Source organism: Mus caroli, unplaced genomic scaffold (assembly GCF_978045245.1).
Source record: "Mus caroli unplaced genomic scaffold, Mus_caroli_1 scaffold_14, whole genome shotgun sequence".
Lineage (NCBI taxonomy): Eukaryota > Metazoa > Chordata > Mammalia > Rodentia > Muridae > Mus > Mus caroli.
This window is the reverse complement of record NW_028227269.1, coordinates 26,629,515-26,649,455: the sequence shown is the minus strand read 5'-3', so window position 1 is coordinate 26,649,455 and position 19,941 is coordinate 26,629,515. Positions and strand designations below refer to the sequence as shown.

Genomic DNA, 19,941 nt, shown 5'->3' with positions numbered 1-19,941 from the left:
TGTCCCATGCTTCATGTCCATTATATTGCTCCCATCACTCCAGGCCCTTAGGACCTTTCTCCCCACTGCTCACATGGGCCTTTCCTCCTCCCCTGCTCATCTGTGACTTCCCTTTTAAAGGAAGTATAATGGCTGAAGCAACACTTGATGTCTTCCATCTTGCTTCTAGATGGGTATAGCAAAAAGAATAAAGTTAGGAGACAAAAAGTGGCCCAGAGCAGAGACAGTTTTAAAGTACATCCTCCAACTCTGGCAAGCCCAGAACCCTGGGTACAAGACAGTGACAAGAGTTCTGATCATATTGGGCTTGGCTAGTGAAGGAGCCACCAGCATGCTGGTGGAGGTAATGTCACACACACGGCATCCCAGGAAGCTTGAGGAGCTGGTGCGACACAAGCCTGTTTGGTCTCCCACATGGATGGGGGCTCTCTCCTGTGCTGGAAGTCTCTGTCCTTGACAGGCTGTGGGCTCTACAGAAAGCCTGATGTGGTGGTGATATACTACTTCCTTCTCAAAATAAAGATTAGTTGTAAAACTAGGAATCTTCTAGAAGTGATGGCTTAGCTTCTGACTGATTGCAGTTTTCTTGTGCAAAGCTGTAAACATTTCATTATCTCTGCCTCTCTCTCCCACATTCTTTCCAGGGAGATGCAGTTAAAGACTTGATGCTTCGCTTCCTGGGTGAGAAGGCTGCAGCAAAGAGACAGGTCTTAAATGCCAGCTCAGTGGAGCAGTCCTTTGTGGGGCTGAAGCAGCTCATTGTAAGTAACCACACACTGATTTCAGCATGTCTTTGATAAGCCCGGCTTCCTTCTAGCTCCTTCCCTGGACGTTAATTGCTCTGAATACAGCGCAAGAATCTGCTGCAGAGCAAGCCTTGTCCTGTTTGATGTCAGTCCTGGGAAGCAGGAGCACTGCGCCAGCTGCTGATCATCTGAAGTTCATTTGGTCACTGTGAACAATCAGAGGGCTGCAGGCAGCCAGGTAGCAGACTCCCATTGCTAGAACAAAGACAGACAGTTTGTGTGTTTGTTTGTTCATTTGTATTTTTTGAGATAGTCTCACTGTGTCACCTAGACTGGCCTGATTTTCACAGGCTCAAGGGACCCTCCTCACCCTCTTCTTGCCTTGATGGTCATTTCATATGTCCTCCATTTAGTCTAGGCTTACTGTTTAACTGGAGAATTCCTGAACACTTTCAAATTTCCCTCTGTTCTATGAACGGGTCTCTAATCTGCTAGTTCTGCTTCGTCAGCACTACACTGGCTGACTTTGTTCCAGTGAATTCAGAATTGTGGGAGAACTTCAGCAGTGTAACCAGTTTCCTCTGGATTATTAGGGAAAGTCCTACAAGTTGATCATACGTGTCTCCTGTAGGACTCCTCGGGCAGAATTCCTTCTGATAAAGGAATGCTCTCAATTGGTAGCCTTACTCCCCATGGTGTCCACGTCTGAGCACGGTCAGTGGGCATGCCTTGTTTCGGAAGGGGTCTGGGAAGCGATGTTGGGCTAAGGCAAAGGGAGGTTCAGCCGTTCCCTGACTGCTCAGTCACTCTCCTGACTGTGATGAGCAGACAGGGAGTCACTGGGTTTTCTGCTTATACCACTCATTTTTTCAGGAGTTGTGTCTTGGGTTTATTTTGCTTGTTTTTGTTTTTCCCCTGTCATAACTAGTTTTTTGTTTCAAGCAAGTTTTAGGACCTAAAGGTATACTATTTGAGTAGGTTCGAAAGATATACCATTTGAGGCTTACACTTTTTATTAAGGGTTAACTGCAGATCATCTAAATAAGGTAAAGGAAGCAGGTGAGAAGGCTCAGAGGGTAAAGGCCAGGGTTTAATCCCCAAGTCTGACAAGGAGGAAGGAGAGAAAATTGTCCTCTGACTTCCACGTGCATCCGCGTGCACACATAAACACAGAAAATACCTAAAGAAAATGAAATTAAAAAAAGTTTTTATGTCAGGTGAAGGTTAGCATATGAACTAAAAACAAAAAAGCTTTCTGAGTTTATGTTGGAGACACCCATTGTGGAGTGTCAGCTGGCCAGGCTGGGATTACACCTTTCACATCAGGTAAAAAAAGCCTTAGCTGTATGAGCAGTTGACGGTGCAGTGCAGAGTGAGATAAGCACCAGTCTCATACTGACATCAGGTCCACGTTCAACGCAGATGTGAAAGGCAAGTAAACCTCACCTGTCCTTACCTGGCAGAGGTGACAGAAGTGTGAGAGGTGCCCTGAGTCACAACTCAGGGATAGTAGATGTCTAATCTTAACAGAGCAGTGTGCGGATTTTCTCCTTCATTGACAGGTTGTCTTGAATCCAGATCCCAAGCCACATGAAGGATCTTTTTTAATTTAAAAAAAAATGTATTATTTATAAAATGTAAGTTTGCATGTATGTATGGGTGTTTCGCCTGCATGCATGTCTGTGTATCATGTGTGTCCACAGTCCCCCCACAGAGTAGAGACCACATCCTGTAACCTGGGACTGGTTGAGTTAGTTGTTAGCTACCATGTGAGTGCTGGGATTCAAACCCAGGTGTTCTAGAAGAACGGCCATTGCTCTTAACTTCCGAACCATCTCTCCAGCCCCTACATAATAATATTTTTGACATCTGTCTTCCATGATTTAGAAGGAGTCAGGCTGCCTCTGTAACTGAGCCACAACTAGCAATGTAAACCTTGTTCCAGAGCATAGACATGCAGGCCTTTCAGACAGCTATGCCAAGACATCCTCTGTGGTGGCATCAGTCAGGATTTCCACTCTTGGTGCCTGATTCCCACCCCACTGCCTTCTGCAGCAGTTTATATCCCAGTGTCTTCTTAGCTGCACATATGACACCTGTGTCCTACAATGCCCAAAGGAAAAATAACTAAAATTTGTTCCTGTCATCCAAAGGTTTGCTTCTTAGCCTTCAGTGTATGTTTTTATCTTCCTTTTATCTCTGTTCTTTTGCCCAGAAAACCTTTTTAATCTTACTCATGCACACACACCCCAAAAAAGCCAGTGTTTTGACAATACACTGAGCCTTTCCTCTGTCCCCAGACAATAGTGACTTCAGTGTCGGTGGGCAAGTCTGTCTTCAGGTGCAGCAAAACCATGAAAACTAGCCCTGTAACAAGCATCCTGACAGTCAGGAAACAGCTACTTCATTGACAGAGTCTGCACACAGATGGTGTATAGAGAACTATAGAGAATTGGCTCTGGGCAGGAAGCAGAAACTGTAGAGTCAGAATGCTGGTTTGAAAAAAATGGAAGAAGGAGGACTAATAAGACGAATCAGTGGGTAAAGACTCATTGCTACGTTTGATAATGTGAATATGATTCCCCATATGGTGGAAGAAGAGAACCAGTTTCTTTTTTTTTGTTGTTGTTGTTGGGGGCTTTTTTGGGGGGTGGGGTGGTTGGGGTTTTTTGGTTTTTTGAGACAGGGTTTTTCTGTGTAGCCCTGGCTGTCCTGGAACTCACTTTGTAGACCAGGCTGGCCTCGAACTAAGAAATCCACCTGCCTCTGCCTCCCAAGTGCTGAGATTAAAGGCGTGCACCACCACGCCCGGCAAGAACCAATTTCTATATGTTGGCTTCAACATCCAGATATGCACATGACATTCACACCCACACACACACATATATACATACATACATACATACATAATAAATAAATAGTATGTTTTGGAAAGAGAAATGAAGAATAAGCCAGGCAAGATGGTCACATGCCTCCAGTATATAGGACATCACTAGTTTGAGATGAGGGTGGCCTGTGTAGCAGACAGAGAGAGACTGAAAGTGACTGACAGACTGACTGACTGACTGACTTTAGTTACTCTTCTATTGCTATGATAAAACTCCTTTATAAAAGGAGACTATGTGTGGGGCTTGCTGATCCTGAGGGGTAAGACTTGATAATGGTAGAATGGGGTAGTCAGTGGCAGACAGCTGGAGCAAGGACTTTGAGAAGGAAGCAGAGCACACAGAGAATGCCATGGGTGTTTGGAACATCAATGACCTGCTCAGTAACACTCCTGTTTAAGTAAGGCCACACCTCCTAATCCTTCCCCAACAGTTCCACAAACCAAGGCCCAAACATTGAAATGTATGAGCCTATGAGCCTATGAGCCTATTCTCATGCAGACCACCACAGATGTTTCACAGGTGTGAAGCTCACATAGAAGGATGATGTATATGCCCCTGCTGCCTCCAGACCCTGAGCATCACCAGAGGGGCCTCAAGAGGATATGGACATGGAAGGCTGCAGGCCAGCCTAGGGCAGAGCACTTCCACCATGACCATTCTCTGTGGAAGGCTCACTTTTGTATCTTTTGTGGGAATAAAAAGAGGGGAAGTGTATGAGCTTTTCATTTAAAAAAAAAAAAAAAACCAAAAAAAACCCCTAGAAAACTGAGGCTAGACAGATGTTATGGTGCACATTCACAGTGTCAGCACTGAAGAGGTAGAGGCAAGAAGATCAGAGTTCAAGATCATCCTGAGCTACACAGTGAGTTCAAGGCCAACCTAAGCAACAAGAGACCCTGTCTCAAAAGCTGTTTTAGGACTTGGGAGGGTTATTTTTGTTTTTAAAGACTGACTGCTTTCTAACCAGCAAAATAAGGGAGGGAGGCCTCTAACACAAAGGACAAAGTCACCCTACTTCCCTTTTTTCACTATGATGGACTGTAATTCGAAACCATGACACTAAATAAACCTTTCCCCAAAAGTGGGGAGGAGCATGTTTGGGGGAACTATTCCCACCCAAAAGTCCACACTTTGCAGATTAGAAGACAAGAACCAGGCTGGAGAGATGAGATGGCTCAGTGGTTAAGAGCACTGACTCTTCTTCCTAAGGTCCTGAGTTCAAATCTCAGCAACCACATGGTGGTTCATAACCACCCGTTATGAGATCTGATGCCCTCTTTGGTGTGTCTGAAGACAGCTACAGTGTACTTACATGAAAATCATAAATAAATCTTTAAACACATGGCCAGTGTCCTAAACCTGTAATGTACGGAGAAGCAAATGTCACTGCCTGGAGAGGCCATTTTACTCACTCCCATGGTGTTGTGTGCAGAGTGGATGCTGTTGAGTCGTGTGGCGAGCTGTGCACCTACTCTAATCACTCAGATACTTCACGCCGGGCGATTTGTCCTAACACTGCAAGTCAGAGCGCCTGGCCTCAGTTTTCAGAGTCTTGTCTTATTTCCTACTTCTTAAAAAGTAATATCTATTTAAATTTAGAAATTTTTCTCCTTCCAAACTAAGGTCATCATGGCCTATCCAGTAGAGATAGACTTTCTATAAGATATAAGAGCTCTTGGAGCCTAATGTATTATGTGGCATACTTCAAATTCTAATTTTAAAAAATATTTCTTTACCAGACATTTCCAATATCTAACATTGAAAACAAAAGGGAAATAAGAAGGTAGAGAATGCTGAGAATAGCAAAAACCCACTAAGAAAATAATTACCATTTCAAACAGCGAAGGTGGGGAGTACTCATGAGAAGCAGTGCTGGCAGGGAGGGTAGCTCAGTGGTGGAGTGATTGCCCAGTGTGTATGGGGTCAGTTCCAGCCCCACCAACACCACCCAAAACCTGAACCCTGAAGGAAAACATTGAAAAAGACTGAATAAATCCAAAACGTTGAATATACAGAAATGACAGAAGACCTACATTCAAGATATAAAAAGAACTTCTCAGACTAAGATGAAGAAATAGGCTGGTAAGGAGAGAGATAAAAGACATGAAGAGGCTCCAGGAAGTCGGGTAGCAAGGAAATATAGAAGTGCTCATCTCCAGCAGAGGTCACAGAGGCAGAAACAGAACAGGAGCATCCCGAGCCTGGCAGCTTAGCAGAGCTCAGCAGCACAGCCTGTAGCTAGAACAAGGAGTCCATAAAGCTGCCCCAGAACAGACTGAGAGCAGCTACTGACATGGTTGTCTTAGTTAGGTTTCTACTGCTGTGGTGAGACTTCATGACCAAAAGCAGCTTGAGGAAGAAAGGGTTGATTTGGCTTAAATATCCTGGGTTCCAGTCCACTGGACAGGAACTCAAGCAGGAACCTGGAGGCAGGAGCTCATGCAGCGGCCATGGGGGAGTGCTGCTTACTGGCTTGCTCCCCATGGCTTGCTCAGCCTGCTTTCTTATAGGTCCCAGGACCATCAGCCAAGAGGTGGCACTGCTCCTACTTTGAGCTCGGTTCACCCACATCAACCATCAATCAAGAAAATGCAGTACAGGTCTGCCCACTGGCCAGTGTAAGGCAAGGAACATTAAGGTTGCCTCTTTCTAAATGGCTATAGTATGTATCAAGTTGACATAAAAATTGGCTTTCACATGGATGTTTTATAACCTTTGACCCTACTTCTAGTATTAGGCTTTGGAAAACTCCTTGAAGACGTGGTGTGGTGGCTCACACCTGCAACCCCAGCAGGGGATTGCTCCCAATGGAAGCAGAAGGATCCAAAGTTCTAGACCAGCCTCAGCTGTGTACCAAGGCTAAGGGCAGCCTAATCTACATCAGGGCCTGTCTTAGAGATCCAGAATACACTCCAGAAGTTTCCGCAAAAAGGATAGGGTCATAGCTCAGTGCAGAGCACTGGCTTAGCGTGCACAAGGCTCTGAGCTTGTCTTCAGCACCACAGAAAAAAGAGCAAAGGCCTAAGGGATTATGATTGGCAATAAACAGGATTTCACAAAAGGCAAGGCAAAAAGAAAAGAGCACCTAAAAATCCAGCCCTCCAGGTGGAAGCAGGAGGGTTGCTTCTAGGCCTGACCGCACTCAAGAATATCTCAAAACAGAAACAAATCAGCAAACAGTAAAAACCTCCTTGTGCAGGTATAGAAAGATATGCCAAAAATATTTCTACAACCAGGTATGGTGGGGAACGTCTTCAGTCTCAGTACTCGGGAGGCAGAGGGAGGCACAGATCTCTGTATTGACAGTCAGCCTGGTTTGCAAATCAATTTCTAAGACAGCCAGGCTAAAAAAACTACAAGAGCTGTCAGCTGATGGATCAGTGGGTAAGAGTGCGTAATGTATAAGCATGCAGCCCAGGTTCAAATCCCCAGCACCCACATAAAAGGCAGGCATAGTTGCATATTCCTATAATTGTAGCACTTGGTAAGAACCAGATGGGCCAGCCAGCAAAACCAAAGAAGCAAGGTTCTAGTACAGTGAGAGATGCTCTCTCCAGGGAATAAAGCAGAGAGCAATAGAGAAAGCCACACAGCTTTCTCCTCTGGCCTCTACATACATGCACAAAGGCATGTGCACCTACATGCAGGCACACACAAAAGTGCATTTGTTACATATTTGTAACAACAAAGAAAATCATGTTATATACAGTCAATTAAACACTCTGGAGCAATTGAAATAAATGAGCCACAGCCACATTCATCAATACAGATAAGTTTGAAAGTAATATTGAACAATAAAAGCAAATTACACAAGCTTGCCTGGAGGGTTTATATTCATGTGTGACAGCATGACACCTTAGCCATGGTTGGGAAAGTCAGGCAAACTGTAAGCTTTTCCTGTTGGAAACCTACCCAGCTCACCTAGCACCTGCCATACATGTGCTCCCAGCTCACCTAGCACCTGCCATACATGTGCTCCCAGCTCACCTAGCACCTGCCATACATGTGCTCCCAGCTCACCTAGCACCTGCCATACATGTGCTCCCAGCTCACCTAGCACCTGCCATACATGTGCTCCCAGCTCACCTAGCACCTGCCATACATGTGCTCCCAGCTCACCTAGCACCTGCCATACATGTGCTCCCAGCTCACCTAGCACCTGCCATACATGTGCTCCCAGCACCTTTTGCAAGTTGTCCCGTGTTAACAGGTCTTGAGAGATCTTGTCCCTTGCTACTTTTTGGCTCTTCCACACCCATGGGACATCCCTCTCACACTCAGCAGTAACTCCTCTGTCCTGGCTGGCTCCCAAAGGATCTAATGGCAGACTAGTGAGAAGATATGGCCGTAGTCATGCTTGGGTCCCTTGGTGACAAGATATTCCTGGGCCTGACAGTGTCTGGAACACAAAGTAAACTTGAGCCAAATGAGTATTCTATATTCTCTCGTCAGGAAATAAAGACTGGGGGAGGCAGAGAATTGAAGCTGGGATCAGCTGGTGTATGGTCTCCTCTCTCAGCTCTTGGTGACTTTCTGTTTAAATAGTAGTCTGAGGGGACACCCCTTCCTGTTTCCCTCGTGCCTGGGTGACCCAGGCTAGACATCCAAATCACAACTAGTGACTGGTCCTAAGTTACCAGGAGCCCTTTCTGCCTGCAAGTTCCAAATCTAAACCTGGACCTTGACTCTCTACCACAAGTTCCTTGTTCCCAAATGCCCTTACAGCCCCTGAGACTCCTGAGAAATGAAGGTGGCAGGGTTGTCAGGCTGCTGCCCTGGGCTGTTGTGTGTTATGGTGAGGAGGAAGTGGAACCTTGTGACTCACTGAGTTTGGCTGTCGTGTTAATGTAAGCTTTTTCAGATTTAAATGCATGCCGTGTATAGTCTAGTTGTAGCAGTTACTCTGGGAGGGGCTGATGACCCGGTAATGCTTCTGCAGTCCACTCATCCCGGGAAGAGGCTACTTCCAGAATATTTATATTTACTTAAAAGATAAATAAGATGCTGGGTTATTTTCCATTTTTATTAGCAGGTCTAGTTTTGAGAGAGAGAGGAGACAACTCAGTGTATGGAAGACATTTCACTATTTTTAATCATCTATGGAGGACTGCCTATCTGTAAATTCCTTACAAATAATTGTATTGCACATTTAAGTGTTTTACTTATGGTGGCTATCCATACAGAGTCATTATAAAATGAGATAGAAGCCTTTACTACATAAGAATTGTTTTTAAAGAGCCGGGCGTGGTGGCGCACGCCTTTAATCCCAGCACTCGGGAGGCAGAGGCAGGCGGATTTCTGAGTTCGAGGCCAGCCTGGTCTACAAAATGAGTTCCAGGACAGCCAGAGCTATACAGAGAAACCCTGTCTCGAAAAACCAAAAAAAAAAAAAAAAAAAAAAAAAAAAAAAGAATTGTTTTTAAAATATGTGAACAGATTTTTCTCATGTACCTATTTTTGCCTACACACAAATTCTAATTGACTTTCTAATGTGTTAAACAGATACCAACATACAACGTGGCATCATAAAACTTAGCATGAGGACATTCAGGATCTGCTACAGTCATCCCTTGGTACCCCTCGGAGATGGTTTTCAGGAGCCCCAGAGAGGTACCAAAACTGAGGGGGTTCAGATCCCTGCATGCCTGCAGAGTGTCTGTGTGTTTCTTTTTTTTTTTTTTTTTTTTTTTTTTTGGTTTTTCGAGGCAGGGTTTCTCTGTGTAGCCTTGGCTGTCCTGGAACTCACTCTGTAGACCAGGCTGGCCTCGAACTCAGAAATCCGCCTGCCTCTGCCTCCCGAGTGCTGGGATTAAAGGCGTGCGCCACCACGCCCGGCTGTCTGTGTGTTTCTTACACAGTCCCCAGTGTAGTTGTCCCCACTGCATTCCTTCTAACTCCGAAGCCTCAACTGTGTGTGTACAGATGTAGGCTGTGTGGGGGAAGTCCGGCATGAAACCAGCCCACAAGTGGTTTCCTAACACTATCCATTGGTTAGATTTGCCCCTGCAGATTGTGTGGGTACAGAGGGCTGCCTGTCTAAATCCTTAAACTTTTCAACACACTCCCACGCTCTGCTGGCACGAGCCTACCATGGCCAGTACATGGTAGCTACATGTGAAATGGTGGTAAGAAAACTGGGCAGCATTGAAAGAATCCATTTGGAGGCTGCTTGTTGACCAGGTCCAGTTGCCCTCGTCCTGGGTGATGTTGGAGCTTTCACTGGAACTCAGTGACTTTGCTGCCACACCTCCACTGCCTCCGCCCATCAGTTTTTCTGTCATTCTGCTCTCCTTCCCCTTCACTCCTCGTGCTAAACCAGTGTGAACCAGTCTGGGTCTCCACCAACAACCTCTTAGTTCAGCCTTCTCTCCCAGAGTACAAGGAAGGCTGTGGTGGCCTTCTTGAGCCATGACACAGTGGATTGGCTATCACGCCCTTTTCACGGAGCTGGTCCTACTCCTCTGCTTCCTGCAGCTGGCCACCTCAGTCTTGCTTGGTTCTCCAGCAGGTACCACAGTCCTTCCAGCCTGTGAGTGGTGGCCATGGTGGGGTCAGTTGGAGTAGCAAGCTGAGCAGGTCAGGCATGGAAATGTGCTGTGCTTTGCTCCCAGGAATCCCACCATGGACCCTCAAAGCCCTGGGTACATAGAAGCCAGTGGGAGGCCTCATCGCAGTGCTCTTACAGAGGCCTAGCATGAAGACCGACTAGGGGCTCTGTAGCCAGGAGCCAGCAAACACCCAGGGGCAGACCACCATGGCTCTTTCTTCTCTCTCTTTCGTCAGGGTTAGTCTCAGGAGGAAAATGCTGAAGAGGCCATTCATGCACACTGTTTTCCAGAGAGAATATTACATTTACATTGACTGCACTTTTATTTTTTGAAACTTTGTTCTGATTTCTTAGGCTAACAAAGGCATCTGTATGTGTGTGTGTAATATTTGTGTTTATTAGTATAAGTAAACACTTTTATTTGTTGTTTTGTTTTGCTATGAGTTTACTGTCTGCTCCCAATTCTTTGAATATCTGTCTATGAGATGAAATGATAGTATACTTAAGTGACCCCAAAAATTCCACCAGAGAACTCCTAAACCTGATAAACAACTTCAGCAAAGTAGCTGGATATAAAATTAACTCAAAAAAATCTGTGGCCTTCCTCTACACAAAGAATAAACAGGTGGAGAAAGAAATTAGGTCTGTTTATGAGAAATGTTACCATAAAGAATACTTTTCTAGGCTGGGCGATGGGGTCAGCCAATAAGTACTTAACTGTGCAACTAGGGGAACCTGAATCTGATCAGCAGAGCGTGTTAAGACACCAGGCATGCTTTTATAATCTGTAATCACACACTTGTAATCCCCACACTGGAGAGAGATCAGAGGGACCTCACGACTCCCTGCTCAGCCAGTCTGGCCTACTTGATTAGTGAAAGACTGCCTCAAGAAAACAAGATGGAGCACATCTGAGGAATGACACCCAAGGCTGTCCTCTGCCTTCCACAGACACACCAGACTCACTTCCATCTGAGCCCCAGGTGAAGGAAGGAATGAAACTGTGAGACACTGTTGGTCTCTGGTGCCCACTGACCATTGAGACCCAAGGTTCTTTCATCCCCAAGAGCTGAGGGCATTCATCCTGTCAGTGCAGCCATGCTGAGCATGTTCAGGAGGCAGTGGAGAGCAAGAGCGTTTGCGAAGGGCCAGAAGGTGAGTCTGCACCCACAGCCCTGCCAACTTGATTAGAGAAAGTCAGGGTACAATTGAGGAGGGTGGAAGGGTTCAGAGACCAGGACAGACAGAGACAGTTTCTCAGAGGTGGCCAGTAGGAGTCAGGTGAAGCTCTTTTGAATAATTGATGTAATTATGCTTCCCCTAATGGTTGCATTAGCCCTGGGCAGCTCACTGTGCTGATGCAGGTGTGTGCTTACAGGCAGATAAAGGAAAGGACATGACTGAACTGTGTGCTCCGTCAGTCAAAGAATGACAAGAATAAGGAAAGTGTGTGAGACACGTGCTTAGTAAGTGCCTGCTGTATACAGAGGGGGGCACTGTGCATTGCTACCAAGTAAGCAAACCTTGCTCCAGCACTGGTCCACAAGACAAGATAAGCTGTTTTGTGACAGCTGCATCCCCCAGGACTGCCCAAGGCCACTCTGCAACAACTGTTAACTCCTGGTCTCAGTTTCATAAGCAAATAGGTGGGTCTGCGGCCTCTCACCTGTGTGGCCATCTCGATACTTTTCCAGTTTTCTATTTTTATCCTTCTGACATTTGCCATAGTGAAAAGCTGAATCCTTATCCTCAATGGAGAAAGATGTGCATAATTTTTTTATCCAGGAACAACTAAGCCTTACCCAGATGCACATTATCTCAGGACTCCCACGCCCTTCCATTTTGATTTTGGAGTTTTCTTGTTATTTGTTTGTTCATGGGACTTTTTGTTGTTTCTGTTTTGTTCTGGTTTAGAGTTAGGGTTTCTATTGCTGTGAAGGGACACCATGACAAAGGCAACTCAAATCGCTCTTCTTTGAATTCCTTGGGGGCTTCCTATAGCCCTTTGGATTAGGCCTAGAAGGCCTACTCATGCTCGGATTGTCTTTGCCTGTCCCTGCTGACCTGGCTCTTCTTCCTCAAGCAGCCCCTTTTGGAGAGACCCCAGACATTGTTTGTGGTGCTTTCTCCCTCCCTTTGCTTTCCCTGCCTGACCCCTAAGTGTCCTGTTCCTTCCTTCCTTGTCCTTTCTCTTCTCTCCATCACATCTGAGGTTCAGTCTGGCCACCCAGCTGTGCACACTCACCTCACCCACACACTAAACTTCTTTTTTTGTTTTTTGGGGGTTTGTTTGTTTGTTTGTTTTGAGACCAGGTTTCTCTGTGTAGTTCTGGCTGTCCTGGAACTCACTCTGTAAACCAGGCTGGCCTTGAACTCAGAAATCCGCCTGCCTCCGCCTCCCAAATGCCGGGATTAAAGGCGTGCACCACCACGATCTGGCCACAGTAAACTTCTTGTTGAAGTTTATGCACATGGTCATTCCATCCATCCCTGGAAGGCATCGAATGCCCGTCCTCCTTGCGAGATCCCAGTAGTAACGAGGTCATTCACCACTTTGTCCATAGCAACTGTTGGCAGCCTGTTTGTTGACTGACTCATGTGCCAATTGTGTTGAGACTCATGTGTGAGGATCTTTTAGTTCCTGAAAGGGTTGAATACAGATGTTGTCCTGAAGAACTACTTTGTGATTCCTTTGTTCTTGTACAGGGCAGAGCCTGAGCAAATGAGTCGTTGCCCTGTTACCAGCCTTTCCACGCCTCGGGGTTTGACTGGATGAAGGAGATGTGATGTGTGGGTGGGCAGTCCTGCCTTCGCCCAGTTCACTGACTATTAAGGAAGTAGAATTGTGCTGAACATATGAGACGCCATATTTTATAGTCTGTGCTGCTCCTACAGACACACTAAAAATATATCTGGCACATTTAACATAAAATTGAACTGATTCTACATTGACAGAAATCATAGTGTAGCCCTTTCTGCTGCAGAGGAAGTCAGTCTTATTAGGAATTGGGGAGCTGTCCAGTAAGACCTCCCCATGTCGTAGGCATCATCCACTTTTATTGTTGGGGTCTGACTGTCTCAAAGCTCCTGCTCCTTGTACCTCTTACTGCCAAGTCACAGTGGCCATGTCATCAAGTGACACTACTAACTTCTGCACCAGCTAGCCAGATGCCCTTGCCCTGGTTGCTAAGATCTGGATGGCATTGCTCCCACAAAGCAAGAAAGTGCATGTATGTGTGAGAAAGTGCGTGTATGTGTGTGCATGTGTGTGCATGTGTGTGTGTGTGTGTGTGTGTGTGTGTGTGTAGGGGCACACACGTGTGTGTGTGTGCATACATGCACATGCAGCTAACACTGCCTGCTCCTTTTCTTACAGAGCTGCAGGAACTGGAGGGCAGCAGTCGACCTGTGTGGACGCCTGCTCACAGCCCACGGACAAGGCTATGGCAAGAATGGGCTCCCCACCAGCCACACCACAGACTCCTTGCAGGTGAGAGCCCCTATTGTGGTATTACCTGGTTCATCATCATTTGGGGACATATAGGGACCGTGGCCTTTCATGTAAGGTGGAACAGAACAAGGATTTCCACTGGTCCTTCCTTCCCAAATTAACTGCATGTTAAATCCTTCCTAAAAGACTTGAGAGTCTGTCTCCAGAAAGCATAGAGCTCACCTATTCTAAACCGAGGCATGTGAAAGGAGAGATGTGCATAGAAGAAACCTCCTCTAGTGAGGAACAGCCTTGAAAGTCCTTCTGGACTCCCCCTCCACACTCTCTGCCACTGAGAAGAGCTTCCAGAGGCCTGTCTGTGGAGCAGCCTGTGGTAGGGTTCTTGCTCAGCCCCACTGCCCTCCTGCCTCCTGCTTCTGTGTCTAGAGTCACACTCGGGGGAATGGTGCCTAGCATCCTTTCATGCCACTGCTCTTGTTTGTAAAGTCCTGACCAGTGTGCTCTTCTCAGATACAGTCCTCTCACTGTCCTGACCATGGCAGCTTCCTTCTGCCCCATTGCTCAGTGGATTTTCCCCATCTGTGGGTCAGTATAATGCCCCCCATGTGGTCTGTTCTTAGTTTGATAGGTATTCCACCAAAGCCCATACACTGTGTTTGCCTTGCCCCCCTGTCCTGTTGGTAAGGGAAGACCAGCCTTCAGTGAGAATGTCACTCTACCCTGAGTCCTCTTTCTGCTGGGCCGTCAGCATTATAGCCTTGGGTGCTCACCTTGCTCACACCTCACAGACCACCCTCCAAGCCTATAGTTGTACCCTTCCCTGACCTTGCAGGTCCTCCTCAGAGTCAGCCCTTCCATTCTGAAGGGCCATCCTCCGCCAGGCTGAGTGCCCCACCCCACCCGTCCCTGCACTTCTCTGCTGTCCACACCGGTCCCAGCCCCAGCAGAGAGAGGGGATGTTTTCTCTTCCTAAGCTGATGTGCTGCTCAGGCACACACCTTGAGTTACTGCATTAGGTTCAGTTAATGAAATTCCCCACGCTGCTGTGTGGAGCTGAGCAGTGTGTTTGTAAGTGTGGAACTGTGTAAACTGGAGGACAGCAGTAATCATAACTCTGAGCTCTGGCTTTCTTATATAGAGGCAGGGCCCCACACAAGGCCACCAGGACAAGGACAGGGCTGACTTTGGTGTCCTATCCTGCATTTCAGCTCTGGTTTGTGAGGTTGGCGCTGCTGGTGAAGTTGGGCCTTTTCCAGAATGCTGAGATGGAGTTTGAACCCTTTGGAAATCTGGATCAACCAGACCTGTACTATGAATACTACCCACAAGTGTACCCAGGACGCAGGGGTAAGGCAGTGTGAGTGCTGCTTCATGCCATTGTATGTGTTCTACTGTGCTTTATACAAACTTCAAAAGTCTGGCTTTTCTTTACCTTTTCAAGTCTGAAAAACCAAATCAGTAGCCTAGCACAACAACAATTCATGCAGTTTTGTGAACATACTGACTAGGAATGACTTGGTGTTTTCTGAGTCTCTTAGAGGCCAGCTGACAAGCACCTGCTAGAACCTGTTACCCAGTGTTCTTCAAGGGAACACCACCATTGTGCCACAGCTGAGCAAAACTGCATATGTTCCTGAAATTTCTGTTGGCAGCTACAGGGAGACTCTGTTCTTAATTTATTTTAAAAATTTGGTTATAGCAATGGAGGGCATCACATTCTCTACCATTGTTTAGAAACACAAGGCCATATCATGGACTGTTCTAAGACAGGGGCAAAAAGTAAGGCTGGAGAAAAGGAGATTGAAACTGTCTAGAGCCTTTTGTCTAAGTGTAGTGGTTTGGATAAGAACTCCCCAGTTGGTGGCACTTATTGGGGAGAGTTAAGATATGTGGCCTTGTTGGAGGAGGTGTGTCACTGGAAGCGGGCTTCTAGGTTTCAAAGCCGCCAGTGCTTCCCAGCACTTGCTCTGCCTGGTGGTTGTGAAGCAGGATGTGAGCTCTCTGCTGTTCCTTTGCTCCGCCATCATGGACTCTAACCCTCTGAAACCATAAGCCAAATCAACCCCTTCCTTCCATAAGTTGCTTTGGTCCTGGTGCTTTATTACAGCAATAGAGAGCTAAAGCACAGAGGTGGAAGGCCTTATAGAGGCATCAACTCTGTGTCACACGGAGAAAACCATCGTGGGAGGACATTCAAACATATGAGACGTCAGGCCATTCTCATTCAAGCCAGCACACCATACTTCCCTCATTACTGTGTTAAAGTCCCCGAAAAGTCAACTTAAGGAAGGACAGGTGATTTTGATTCACGGTTTCAGAAGGGACACAGTCTCTCATGGACGGGAAGTATGGTGGTGAGGGCTGTGAGGCAGCTGATCACAGCTCATCTGCAGTCTGCATGCAGAGAGATGAATGGATTGCTGGTGCTCTGCTCAGTCTCTGAATTCACTCCTGGGCCCCAGCCCATGGGATGGTGCTGCTCACATTTCGGGTGGGTCCTCCCATGTCAGTTCAGCACTTTGAGAAATGTCTTTACAGATAGACCCGGAGTTACATCTCCTGGATGATTCCAATCTAGTCAAGTTGTTAATGAAGAGTAACGGCCCCTGTCATATGCAAAGGTCTGACAGGTTAAAGGCGTCGCTGTGTATGGGAGCTGGGGGTACCAGGGTTCTAGCTAGTCTCCTTTTCTTGATTTCTCGGGTCATCAGGAGACAGCTGATTTTTCCCAGAAGAGTAGCTATTTTCCTGAAAGCATAAGAAATGTTTCCTCAGTCCATCTCGGCCGCACTCTGCCTTAACCGCAAGGTTAGCAACTAGTTTCAATAGGGTTTTGTCTGTGACCAACAAAGCATAGAATGTGAACCACAGAGGCTCATCTCTCACTGGCACCAGGCTACTAAACCCATAATCACATAGCTGCACAAAGGCTCTGTGCTATTCCTGTGACATTCTCGAGAATTGCAGATGCAAGATTACTATTTCATCCCAGTGGCTTCTGAGCACTTGACAGCTGTTGGGGACAGTCTAAGCAGGTGTTTGCTGTAGGAGGGATAAAAAGCTCAGCTCCCCTGGGCTTCTGGCCACCACTGTCCTGCTGCTCAGTTGCAGCAGGTCTGCTGGCCTACGGTAACTCAGAGGCCTCTGCACCACATTCCTCTGTAAGGACTTTCCAAGGAACAAGCTTCCTTGAAAGATAGCAACATGTTTAAGTCCAGGCATCGGGCTGGAGAGATGGCTCAGTGGGTAAGAGCACCCGACTGCTCTTCCGAAGGTCAGAAGTTCAAATCCCAGCAACCATATGGTGGCTCACAACCACCCGTAATGAGATCTGATGCCCTCTTCTGGTGCGTCTGAAGACAGCTACAGTGTATTACATGTAATAAATAAGTAAATAAATAAATCTTTAAGTCCAGGCATCGAGTAGTCCGTTGTCGCTGTCCAGTTTGAGGCCATATCTCCCAGCAGATAATACAGCTTGAAGAACATTTAGGTACACAGCATACAGATGTGCCACCTGAAGAGCAGGCAGATGTGCAGGCTGAGGAGCATGCGGATGTGCAGCCTATGTTCTGCTCCTGCCCAAAATTAAGTGGCACCTGGATGTGGATGAAGAGAAGACAGGAGCTGTGCATCATGAAGCAGCTAATTCAGAGTATGAAATGGACATATATCATGCATGCTCAAGTGTTAATATGCATTCACGGTGATAGGCTGGATGCTGGCTAATGCTGCTTATCATTTTGTGGCATTACAAGCATAAATGTAAGAATTTGATTCATTCATTTCATTTTAGCTCACAATATATAAGCAAAGCAAACCATTAACATGTGCTTTTAAAAGGGGGTTATAGTAATACAAACAAATAAATAACTTTTATGAATGAGCTTTAATATATTTCATTTAAGATTGGGTATTATAGCAATTCATGATATTTATAACAAGACTTGATGAACTGTGTGTGGAGCTAATGAAGTTGAGGTTTTTTGTTTGTTTTTCATTCATAAAAGGGACAATGCTGTATTTGATATATTTCTAGAACATTTAAGCAGTTTCTATCCAGTGTTCAGCTGTTCTGCAAGCCCCATTAGCTTTGTCTACTGACCCTTAGCCCCACTTGGTCTACTGTGCAGAGTTCTCTTCTTGCTCATGGGAGCAGCAAGGAGAAGAGAATTCAGGCAGCAAAGCCCCAGCATTCACAGTGTCCTGCCCTCTGCCCTCTGCCCTCTGGGCCTGCTCTCCCACCACACTTACTGCTCTTGCCCTGCCAAGGCTGCATGTCCCTCCCCAGAACTGAGGACCCATGAATTCAACTCCCATTACCAGTCCTGCCCCCTCCTAAAATCCATTCCAACCAGGAGCTCCGTGCTTCCAGATCCAGGGGTTACATATTCGCACATATTCGGTGAACATACTTGCTCTCTGTGTCAGGAGCTTGTCTTCCTTGGTTTGGGAAAAACCACTTTCCCTGGGTTGCTAGAATTCCTTCCTGGGAGGAGATGTAAATATGTGTCCTTCCTCCCAAGGTCCCAAGGACATAAGAGTCTCGATCCCACCACAGTTAATCCTGGGGAACCAGTGAGTTTACTGCAGTTCTCCAGAGTATAGGTGAGGGTTACCTACAAGGGCACAGGCGCACCTCTGCCCATCAGGCTGCACAGGAAGACTTTACCCAGCCGGGATGAGGGCTTCCCCTAGCTACATAGATGGAGCCCCCTCCTCTACTCTTCTCTAGCCTGCATTCTCTAGACCCTCCTTGAGCTTGTATGCATTCGCTCGAAGTTTCATAGAACAGATAGTGGGGATTGGCTGGGTAGTGAGGGAAGGGTCTCCTCTTCCTTCATGGTGGGCTGTAAACAGTCAACAAGCCCAACTGGGACAATCCTTCTGGAAGAGGACGCGGCTGAACTCCCCAGGATGGCGATCACTTGGCTCAAGAGCATTTGAGGCACAGTTTAGCCTCTTTTCAGTGCCGGGTTCCTACGAAGACTAGCATAGGCATCGTTGCACATCTCTCTGTGTGAACATCTATGGGGTTCTCCAAGGTCTAAGTTAAAAGTGGTTTATTAAAGCCTGTTGTGCCAGAGTTTTCAGTTTAGCCAGATTGCTGTTAAAACAGCCCTGTGCCCTCCTTTCCTTCCCAGCAGCAAGATGTGGTTTCTTTTCTCTTGGCAAGTCAGCAGCCTGGTTGGACTGACTTGCTGGGCCTGCAGCCCCACCTGTTGGTCTTACTCTTTCCCTGACTCCTGTTCTACGGGGCCTCCTCCCCAGGGGCTCACTCCCACACAGGCTTCATTTCCTGCTGCTCATTTATTGGTGGTCTTCCCATGGTATGGGCATTTAATCCTTTGTTAGTAATTTTAAAGGGAGCCTCTCCCATTCTAGGAAGGATAATTTCCAGGCATGCAGGAGGGCCCTCTGATTTCAGAGGCCCAACCTAGCCTTTTTATTTGGCAGCAACTCCTGGTGGCCCCATGTACACTATATCTAAATCAACCACAGACATCCTGGCAGCGTTGTTGGGATCAGACTAGGAATTAAGACTATCTTAGTCAGGGTTTCTATTCCTGCAAAAAAAAAAAAAAAAAAAAAAAAAAATCATGACCAAGATGCAAGTTGAAGAAGAAAGAGTTTATTCAGCTTACACTCACACATTGCTTTTCATCACCAAAGGGAGTCAAGACTGGAACTCAAGCAGGTCGGGAAGCAAGAGCTGATGCAGAGGCCATGGAGGGATGTTACTTAATGGCTTGCTTCCCCTGGTTTGCTCAGCTTGCTTTCTTATAGAACCCAAGATGACCAGCCTAGGGATGGCACCACCCACAATTGGCTGGGCCCTCCCCCCTTGATCACTAATTGAGAGAATGCCTCACAGCTGTCTCATGGTGGCATTTCCTCAACTGAAGATGCTTTCTCTGTGATAACTCCAGCCGGTGTCAAATTGACACACAAAAACAAAGGCATATGGAGACACATGTACCAGAGAACTTTCTGGAATATTTTTCCTTCTTTCTTTCTTCCTTTCTTTTATGACTGACACTTTGTTTTAAAATTTTATTTATTTTATGCATATGAGTGCACTGTCCTGTCACTCGCTGTCTTCCAACACACCAGAAGAGAGCATCAGAGCCCATTACAGATGTGATACCATGTGGTTTCTGGGAATTGAACTCAGGACCTTTGGAAGAGCAGTCAGTGCTCTTAACTACTGAGCCATCTCTCCAGCCCCTGGAATATTTTCTTAACTAAGCCACAGCACACTGCTGCCCTGGTTATTGCCCAGACAGTGGCATAGCTCTAGGTACATGA

General features: G+C 46.5%; 1 protein-coding gene across 4 annotated transcripts in view; it reads left to right on the top strand.

Moving 5' to 3' along the window:
- Trappc12 (trafficking protein particle complex subunit 12) overlaps positions 1-19,941 on the top strand; it is a 58,450-nt gene that overhangs the window by 12,771 nt on the left and 25,738 nt on the right. For all 4 annotated transcript variants that reach the window (XM_021179212.2, XM_021179211.2, XM_021179214.2 and 1 more), the window contains exons 3-5: positions 645-761; positions 13,558-13,671; positions 14,841-14,979. In XM_021179212.2, coding sequence (XP_021034871.1) covers positions 645-761; positions 13,558-13,671; positions 14,841-14,979 — 370 coding nt within the window. The remainder of the gene's footprint in view (positions 1-644; positions 762-13,557; positions 13,672-14,840; positions 14,980-19,941) is intronic.